At 49.1% G+C, this 9,802-nt stretch overlaps 1 protein-coding gene across 1 annotated transcript in view; it reads left to right on the top strand.

Moving 5' to 3' along the window:
- The window catches only part of LOC105305677 (solute carrier family 22 member 1-like), a 31,009-nt gene that overhangs the window by 5,805 nt on the left and 15,402 nt on the right, over window positions 1-9,802 (top strand). Inside the window, exons 6-7 of the mRNA XM_023523445.1 lie at window positions 2,400-2,614; window positions 6,124-6,232. Coding sequence (XP_023379213.1) covers window positions 2,400-2,614; window positions 6,124-6,232 — 324 coding nt within the window. The remainder of the gene's footprint in view (window positions 1-2,399; window positions 2,615-6,123; window positions 6,233-9,802) is intronic.

The raw sequence follows: 9,802 nt of genomic DNA on the forward strand, positions 1-9,802 counted from the left end.
GACAAAGGGAGGGACCGGCGGGGGGCGGGGGAGCACGAAAAAGGTTTTAAGGTGGTTTTCAAGTGGTTAAAGAGCTCTTAGAAAGTCGCCCTCGTTTCTCCCTTGAGGACTGAAAAGGGCAGAAGGGCCTCATTTTAGTAAGAGGGTCTGACGTGCGGGAGGTCGGCAGTGGCCCCGGCGAGCTATGTCCGAGCGTTGCCTCTAACCCCACGTGGCCGGTCTTCTGGGCACAGCCAGGTGCTGACCAGCACCATGAGATTCCGTGGCTCCTGGCTCTTTTGAGCAGAGTATCCCTCCCTGTTTTAGAGCTTTGGAGACCCCTCCCGAGAGTGTCTACACTTTTGTCACCCACGGGTTAGGATACTCACGCACACGCACGGCTTCACCCATGTGCCCCCGGGAGCCCCCGCCGCTGCCGCCTCAGCGGATGCTGGGTCAGTGTGCCAACGTCAGGGCTTTCTCCTCAGCGTGAAGGTGGTTCTGGTTATCCGCCCGCCCAACACCTGGCCTCAGCAGCTGGACTCCGGGCCCCCAGGCACCCCATCAGCTGCTCTGGGCTGGCACACTTGTTTGCACGTCCCTGTAAGGCTTTACTGGAAGTCAGGGTCTGAACTAACGGGGCGGTTCCCGGCACACTGTAGACCCCCCCAAAATACTTGCTGAAGGGTGAAGTATGAATAAGCACCACTCCGTCCCAGGTTCTGTAGACACAGGCTCGCTGTGCCCTGTCTCTGCCCACCAAGCACCCTCCGTGTCTCCGTGCTGCCCAGAGCCCTGCGTCCAGCCACAGGGTGGACAGGCCGGCGGGGAGCCTCGGCAAACACGCGGCTGCCTGGGATGCTCGGTGTTCCGGGCAGCAGCGTCCCTTCCCTTCCGGGCGAGGCCCCCCACTCCTAGCGGCTCCGCCCCCCGTCTGTCCCCTAACGCAGGTTTTTGACTGTTTCCTTGCGCCCCTCCACCCACTCCTTTGGCGAATTTTGCTCGTTCTTGAAAACGTGTCCAGAGTCACTCACTTCTCATCACCTGCGCCCCTAGTTCCCTGCTAAAGGATCGTCAGGTCTTGCCCGTGTTCCTGGAGACGCGCAAACGCCCACCGCCGCTGGCTGTAGTTTTAACGTGTACACGCAGTTCATGGGTTCTGCCAGAAGGTGGCAGCCCTGCACATTCGGTAATGGGCTTGCTTTGTTTTGGACAGGAAAATCTAGGTCGTGCATTCCTTTCTCCCAAATCAATCTCTGAGTTTGCAGGAAGCTCCTTCCTTCTTGTTCTCTTGACACTTCTGTCTAGTTGGGAGGAATTTGGGACCAGAAACGAAAGGGTCCCAATGCTTCTCTGGGCGCAGCTTTATAAAACCAGGGGGTTTATTAATGAGAAACATCGGCTGAGAGAGAGAGCTCGGTTTTGGAGCGGATAGGCAATTTACATGCTGGGAGAAGACAGTAATTTCTTATCAACCAAAGTTTCTTCTCCCAGTGCAAGTACCAATATAATCATAAAATGTTTCCAGCCCCTCAAATTATACGATCTTTCTAAAAGTGTCCCACGGGAGTCTCTAAATTTCCTCCTGAGCGAGCGCAACTTTGAGGCTGGTCCCATCAGTCTGTGTGCCATACTCCAAAACGTGGCTGTTCTTTCCTGGGACGCAGAGGGAGGGTCGTGCAGCCGGGCGTGGGGTGGAAGAGAGTCAGTGAACAGCAGCGGGAAGAGGCAGTATGGAGTGATGGAGGGCGCAGCACTGGAGGTGGGGAGGCTGGGCTGGCGTCTCCGCTTGCTTTTGTTCTGGATGCTTGATCTCGGAAAGATGGCAGTGACGACCATGAAAGCATCTTTACCGAGCGCTTACTATGTGCTAGGAACTATACTGAGGACGTTTTATCCACTCACGTCGTGAATACTCAAGACAAACCAATGGGGTAGGTGCTATGATCATCTCATTTACCGATGAGGGACTCGAGGCCCAGAGAGGTGGGTTAATTTACTAGAAGTCACACAGCTCCCACAGCTGTCTGATTCCTGAACCCGCTTGCTCGCCGCTGTCTTCTGCTCGTCCCCCCAGGGGCCTGTGGGAGCATTAGATGGGGTGCGGGGTGTGCAGTGCTCAGTGCAGGCCCCGGCACCTCGCCGCACAGCGAGCCGTAGCAGTGCAGTGAACATTTGAGATCTCTGGGAAACGTGGGTACATTCTGTGAGTCACACTCTCACATGAATCATGACAGGAGAGGCTTTTCTAGGACACCTTTTCTGGTCTTTGTCCCCCTCTTCTCATATGGCGTCAGGACCGTCTAAATCAAGTGGCACGTGTGTCTCTCCAACTCACAGGCCCTTCACGCTCCCAGCCTGGACTGCGCCTCCCGCCCCCTGCCCAGGGCTGGCCTCTGACTCGGCTTCTCTCGGCTCAGGTTCACCAGCTCTGTGCTCTACCAAGGCCTCATCATGCACCTGGGTGCCACCGGCGGGGACCTCTATCTGGATTTCTTATTCTCCGCTCTCATGGAATTTCCGGCGGCCTTTGTCATCCTCGTCACCGTTGACCGTGTCGGCCGCCTGTACCCGATGGCTGCGTCGAACCTGGTGGCGGGGGCGGCCTGCTTAGCCATGATCTTCATTCCCCACGGTGAGTTGTCCCTTTTCATCCTCTTCCGGGAAACTGGCTTGTGGGAACGGCGTTTTTGCCGTTTGATAAACTCCCAGAACAAGAACAGAGACAAAGACCGTGACCTTAACCCACAGCCATCATTTTCTAGTTTGAAGTTGAGGTATCAGGTCCACACGACAAGCAGGTTACAAGGGTACAAACCAGGGAATTTTTACGTGCGTGCTGTGTATAGCTGGGTACCACGACCTAGATGAAGACGCAGAGTTTCGGACCCCTTGGAAGATGCCTTCCTGCTCTTTTGCAGTCGATAGTGACCACCCAGCCAGTATCACCCCCACCCCGACCTGCGCCGCCACAGATTCGTTTTGACTGTTCTTAAACTTCACGTGAAGGGAACCACACCGGATGTGCTCTGTGAGTTGCCTCGCTGCCTTCACTCAGCCTCACGTCCGTAAGATTCACCCGTGTCGTCACACGAGGGCGTAGCGTGCCCGAATTCCACACTCTGTCCCTTCCCCTGTGGAGTGACACTTCGTGGTGTCTGTCTATGGGGATTAAAGCCGCAGCGAACATTCCAGCCGATGCCATTTCTCTCGGTACGTGTCCGTGAGTGCGCTGGGCTGAGGGGCGGTGTGAGGTTAGCTTTAAGGCAACGCAGCAAGGCAGCTTTCCAAAGTGTTCACATCCTCCCCCCACGTGCTCTGGCTAGTCTTCCTCACCCAGCCATTGCGGTGGATGTGTGCTTTAGTCCGTGATTCTTACACTCCAAGATGAGCCGAGACAGATTCATTTCAGTCGGTTTTATTTTGAGTACGTAAGTCGGCTCTCTCATTTTTGTTACTTTTGAAAACGTTAAACAAATACCAAGGTGGATTTGCTATTTTCCCAGTTGTTATAGCTCGTGTTCTGCGCTGGTGGGTTTACTGAGTCATGTTGACAGGCTTTTGGGCAGGGTACCGTGGGAGACGTCCCATGAAATCTGTGCAGATGCTTCTCGATGGGGTCACATCCTGATAAACCCATCGTAAGTTGCAGATAACATAAGTCGAAAATACATTTAATACACCTAACCTGCCGGACATCATGGCTTAGCCTAGTTCGCCTTGAACGTGCACAGGACACATTACCCCCCAAAACGCTGGCAACGCAGTGGGCTGCAGAGTATCGGCGTTCGCGGCCGTGATGGAGTGGCTGATTGGGAGTGCAGCTGGCTGCCTCCGCCCAGCATCGCGAGAGAGCATCGCCTTGCGCATCGCTAGCCTGGGGGAAAGATGCTCAAAGCGTGGCTTCTACTGGACGTGTGTTGCTGTCACACCATCATGAAGTTGAAAAATCGCAAGTTGAACCATCACAAATCGAGGACCATCCATATTTTCAAGAACCGGGTCGGTTCGGATCAGGCTGGAAGCAAAAAGAGGCAGAGAAAGAAGTGTCGGCACCCTCCCCGCCCCCCACCCCGCGTGGGGAGGGAACTCCGAGGGGAGGGCGGGAAAAGGGCAGCGGCCCCAGAAACTGGTTTAACCCATTTTTCTCTCCCTCGGCCCTGTTTCTGGAATCCTGGCAAGGCATAATGCACGGGCAGGTTTTTGTTTGTTTGTTTTTTGTCGTATTATTTTATCCCATCCCCCCCATTATTAAGACAAGACAAAATCGTAGAAACAACCTCCTACTTGTAATTCTAGGTAGCATATGATAAAAAGTATTTGCATACTTTTAATCAAGTAGAATCAATGTGAATCTTTTAATTATCCATCTTTAATTTAAAAAAAAAACTATACTTAACTTCAGCTGTTGGAAAATATTATTTGACAACTTCAGGTGACATAATAATTTTTTTTTTTAATAAGGTGAAAAGGAATCAAGTACTAAGGCAGGTGTTTTTTAAATAACAGCACTGAGTGCCGACCAGGAGCCTGAGGTCTGAGACTTCAATTGTCAGTTGGTCAGAGCTCAGGGCCCTCCCCCCAGCTCCCGCCCTCTCCACTTACCTCTTCTCAGTCCTTGTCACATTAGGTGATAAGCATTCATTCCCCCTTTCTGGAAATATTTCGAGCAACTTCCATGTGGCCAGGAGGCATCAGGGCCCTAGGATGTCAGAGTGAGCCTGGGAGAAAGTTCCTGCTACACAGAGCTTACGCTCTAGAGGGAAAGTGAGCAGGGGGAAGAGGGGTGGGGAGTGGATTCTTTGTGCAGAGGTCAGGGGTGGCCTTAGGAGACCTGCATGAAGGGGGAGGAGCCCTGTGAACATTTGCGAGGACCCAGAGGAGAGAGAGCTGTAGGACTCCCGTGACCAGATGTGGGTGAGCAGAGGTGAGATGGTAGCAGTGAGTAGGGGACAGCCTGCCCTCGATTTCATCGCTGGTGGCTTTGCGTAGGGAACCGAGGTGACCTGACCGCAGTTCTAAATGTCCCTCCGGCTGCTGTAGAGAGTGGCCCGAGGCTGTTCATGTACCATGGAGCATCTTGCCAAATCTAAGACCCCAGCACTGTGAGTGAGGCCCTCTCTCTAGGTCTTTTGTCTTTACCTTTTGGAGGCTGGAGGTGTGGCGAGTAGTCCTTAAGTTGCTCCCAGCAGGTAGAGAGTGGCAGGCGGCTGAGAGAGACTGTGATGGACCCAGCAGGCAAACTTTTTCTTAGGTCACTGTGTCCTCTTTTCTTACAGCCTCACGCTGGCTGAGTGACATGACACATATCCTCCATGAGTAGCTGGTGTTTGGGGACAAGGATGAAGATGATGTAATATCGGTGACCTCAGGGACTTAGTGAGTGAGCTGGCGTGTCACAGGAGCCACTGGCATTTTAGTGTTTGGGGTGATCCAGGTGAAGTGGATGGCATGCCCGATTCTTTGATCAGTCCCCAGGAAGGAGGCAGCTTTCTGGACCTGTCATTAGGGCCCCATGGTGGTTGGCTAGGATGAGACAGGTTTTACCTCCCTAATACGCACGATCTGAGACTATTACAAAAGATGTTTCGGCTAGAAAATGTGTTTGGGAGTGAGCACTAGCTCGAGGGTTAGAAATCTGATCCATCAGTGCCTACTGCCTAAGGGAACCATGTTTATTGAGGATCTACTATGTTTCTGGCTTCGCGCTAGCATGCACTCTGCTGCATGATAATTAGAAAGCCAGCTCTAATGGTGTGCTCATGTGGACGCTGGACATTATTACCTTTAAGTCTCACAGCAACCTATAAGCTGGGTATATGTATTCCCATTTTATGGCTGAGGAAACTGAGGCTTAAAGAAGCCAGCAGCCTGCCCAAGTCACGCAGCTGACTTCAGCAGAGCTGAGATTCAAAAAGCACGTTTTCCACCCCCGCACAACGGGGCCACCCCTCACGTGTCATTATCAAGTCCTGAAATCTCTCAGGACTCAGTGGTCTTATCCAGAAATGAAGGGTTAGGTAAGACAAACTTGCCAGCCTTTCTAGCTCTGAGTCCTGGCTTCCTAATGTGGCTCCTTGTGGGAGGTGACTCCACGGGCACAGTCCTCACTCGTGTTCCCTGCTCTCTGTGTCTGCTCTCCAGATCTGTACTGGTTAAGCACCGCAGTAGCTTGCCTTGGCCGAATGGGAATCACCATCGCGTTCCAGATGGTGTGCCTGGTGAATACGGAGCTCTACCCTACGTTTATCAGGTGAGTGCCCAATGGTGGTGTGGGCATGGCCCCTGAAAGAGCCGTGAGCCAGCCAGGCTAGTGAGGACCAGCATTTGCAAGACAGCTCCTCAAGGCGCCTCCCAAGGCTGATCTGTTTGGACATTGCGATGGGGACTTGGGGTTCAAAGAGAAGATCAACAGCTCATTACAGAGAGAATGTGAAATGATTAGGTTAGGGGCACAGATGAGAGAGCCCTGGGCAGGAGCTCGTTGTGTAAACCTCAGCACCACTTAGATGTGTAAACTCAGCAGCTCCACTGACACCTCTGGGCGTAACTCGCTTCAACAGCCGTTCGTGTTTGTGTAATGACACGAGGCGTTTCCAGACCCGGGATGCAGGCCTGCCCTTAAAATCATCGTTGTCCTCATTTTACACGTGAGGAAGCTGAGGTTCAGAAAGGAAAAGAGACCTTCCCAGGGTCGCACAGCTAGAGTGGCCTTGAAGCCAGTGCCTTCCCTGAGACACAGCGGTACTTCTCCGTCACCTGACCAACAGGCCCAGAAGACTCATGGTGTAAAGTCAGGTTTATTGAGGTAGAATTTTCTTGGAGCAAATTCAGTCTAAAATGCACCGTTTGATGAGTTTTGGTTACATATATTCGTTTAGCCAGCACCACAATCAGCATAGAGAAGTCCATCCCCTCCACACGCCTCCTCAGACCCCTTCGCAGCCAGCCTCCCCCAGTGCCCACCTCTGGCACCTGTCGATACTCATCTGATTGCTCGCTCAATGGTTTTACCTTTTCCAAACTGCTCCGTCAGTGAAATGATATGGTACGTGGCCTTTTATGTTTGGCCTCTCTCACGTAGCACCACGGGACTCAGCCATGCTGTCGTGTGTATCGGTGCTTTGTTCTTTCTTGTTGTCAAGTAGAACCCCAGTGTGGGGTGACCCATCATGCTTTGTTTATTCATTTACCAGTTCGTGGACATCTGGGCTGTTTCCGCTTTGGGTATGATTATAATACAGCTGCGAATAAACATTCAGGCATGGGTCTTTGAGCGGATGTACATTTTCGTTTCTCTTGGTTAAAAATTTAGGAGTGTGTATTTAAATTTACGTGAAACTGTCAAAATCTTTTCCTAAGTGGCTGCACCATTTTGCATGGTATCAGCCACGTGTCGGAGATCCAGCTGCTCTACGTCCTCATTGGCTCTTGGTATTGTCGTGTTTTTTGTTTTTGTTTTTTAAATTTTAGGTCATTCTTGGAGGTGGTGGTATTATTTTGACTTTAATTTACATTTTCCTAACTACTAATAATATTGAGTGCCTTTGCACGAACTTATGGCCATCTGTATTTAGAAAACTTAGTTTAAATAAAGATTATTTAACTACTTTATTTAAACTTAATTCCGACCTTTGATAGAATTTAGCATATTTCCTTAAACTCGTCTTTTCCTCTAAGAAGTCTTCTAGTTCTCCAGTCTCCTCCTCCCGCTCAGCGATCCGAGCCCCTCGCTGAGCCAAAAACACAAAGATGGAGCCGCTCCATTCTTGTGTCTTTTCTGTCCATCCTTCTGTTAAAAGGCCTTGTCTTATACCCTCATTTGAAAAAGTTTGCTTGGACCGAGTACAAAGAAATGAAGGCAACTTAACAAGAAAAGCCTCTACGTTTGGCAGTTCTGAGCTCAGAGTCTAAAATAGCCGGGCCAAACAACCCCATTGTCATGGCCACGAGACTCAGGGACGGACACAATGCAAAGTGTCAGAGGTGCCGAGTGACTGGTCCTGTGGGGAAAAAGACCAAGTAACTTGTCTTCGAGGAGCCCGGGACCCTTCGTGCAGAGCCTGCTGCGTGAAGATTCTCACGAATAGAAGGGAAACCAGATGTTCAGAAACAACTTCAAATGTGACCCCCGCACACCACGTCGGGCAGTCATGAAAGTTCTGGTATTTTCCACCAATGGAATCAAATCTAAATTGTTAAAAAAAGGATCGTCTCTCTTATTTTCTTACTTGGAAGCACTTGAAATTGAAACAGGCGCTTCTTAAACCATTTTGACCCCGCTTCCCAATTGCAGGGAGCTTTGGAGCTGAACAGCTGGCTTTCTGTGTGCACTACATATTGCCAAGGACATTCTTTTGGCATCGATATGCGCTGCCTTGTATTGAAAATTGTCTTTTTCTTTTTACCGCCTCACTATGTTATGAGCACCTCAAAAACAGGAACTACGTATTATTTTAAAGCTGTGCTAACTAGTCGCTAAGTGCTTCTAGATGGACTAAACAAAGGAAGTATCACGGATCTGTGAATTTCAAAGAAGAGACCTAGTTCTCTTCTTCTTCTAGCTTCTGGGTATTTATCAAAAAGATTTTTTGTTAAGACTTATTTTCTTAAAAGAGTAAAAAGTAATGGTGTCTCTTCTTTCTCCTCTTGGAAGTCACACTAAAGCTGTTCGAAAAATAAGAAGAAAAATAAGCCTTGCAAGTGTCATCTGTGGAACTAGGATGAGCCTGGAAGACAATATGTATGAGGAAGGGCTGCCTAATGCAGTGAGGGCTAAGAGGGTCCAGAAGCATCCAGGGAAGCACACCTGTGGCGGCAAATTTAGACAAAGCCAGCAGTTTTCCACAGTAGGAAACGTATAACGCACAGCCCCGTGTTTGGAGCAACGGGAGGGACACAGCACTTAGAGATGTTTGCTTCCTTCCCCAGATGGTGTGTGGTTGGTGGGAAAGAAGGGAGGGCAAGGCTGCGAGAAAACATTCAGGAAATTTCCAGAGAGCATGGGGGAAGCTACCCTACATGAGGAGGGGTTCTGCACGGTCAACCCTGCAGATTGGAGATAAGAGAGGCCAAAGCATCTAATCACATACAACCCTGGTCAGAAAGAGAATTTCTACTAGTCTAGAACATGGCCTGGTCCCTCCTCACAAATCCTTCTGAAATCACTGATACAGGAAGAAATCACAGGATTAAAAGATGAATAATAAACAAAAAAGTTACTTGCCCAGGATGAGAAAAAAGTGAGGAAGGAACAGGAAAAGCAAATTGCAAATTAAGAATACGCATCAAAAAATATTGTCAAAAAGCAGATGGAAAGGGTAAAATATTTTTAGGAATATTGTACTATAACTAAATGCAAAATGTTAAGGAATCACTCATCTTTATAAAATACAAGTTTAAAACAGAGATAGTTCTTGGGAGAATATGTGGCAAGACAATAGAAGAAATTTTTAAAAATTAGGAGACTTCTTGACTTGATTCTAAAACAAAACTTAAATATTTTCTGCATAGTGGAAGCGCAAATTTTTTTCAGAAAGGTTGAGAAGAAAAAAATGTACAAATGCACAGTAGGTAAATGTAAACTAAAATATTGCAAGAGCCACACTCTTATCGGACAGAATCGAATTATGGCAAAAATGTATTTAACAAGAAAAGGAAGTCCCTAAATAATGTTAAGGAAGGAATCCACAATGGTCTCACTGGGGAATTTTATAAAACATTTAATTAATAAAAATCTCCAATGATATTAAATTGTTCTAGAACAGAAAAAAAGGAGAAAAATTTTTCAAAAATTTGTGTATAAAGCTATCATAATATTGGC

Source organism: Pteropus vampyrus, unplaced genomic scaffold (genome assembly GCF_000151845.1).
Source record: "Pteropus vampyrus isolate Shadow unplaced genomic scaffold, Pvam_2.0 Scaffold392, whole genome shotgun sequence".
Classification (NCBI taxonomy): Eukaryota; Metazoa; Chordata; class Mammalia; order Chiroptera; family Pteropodidae; genus Pteropus; species Pteropus vampyrus.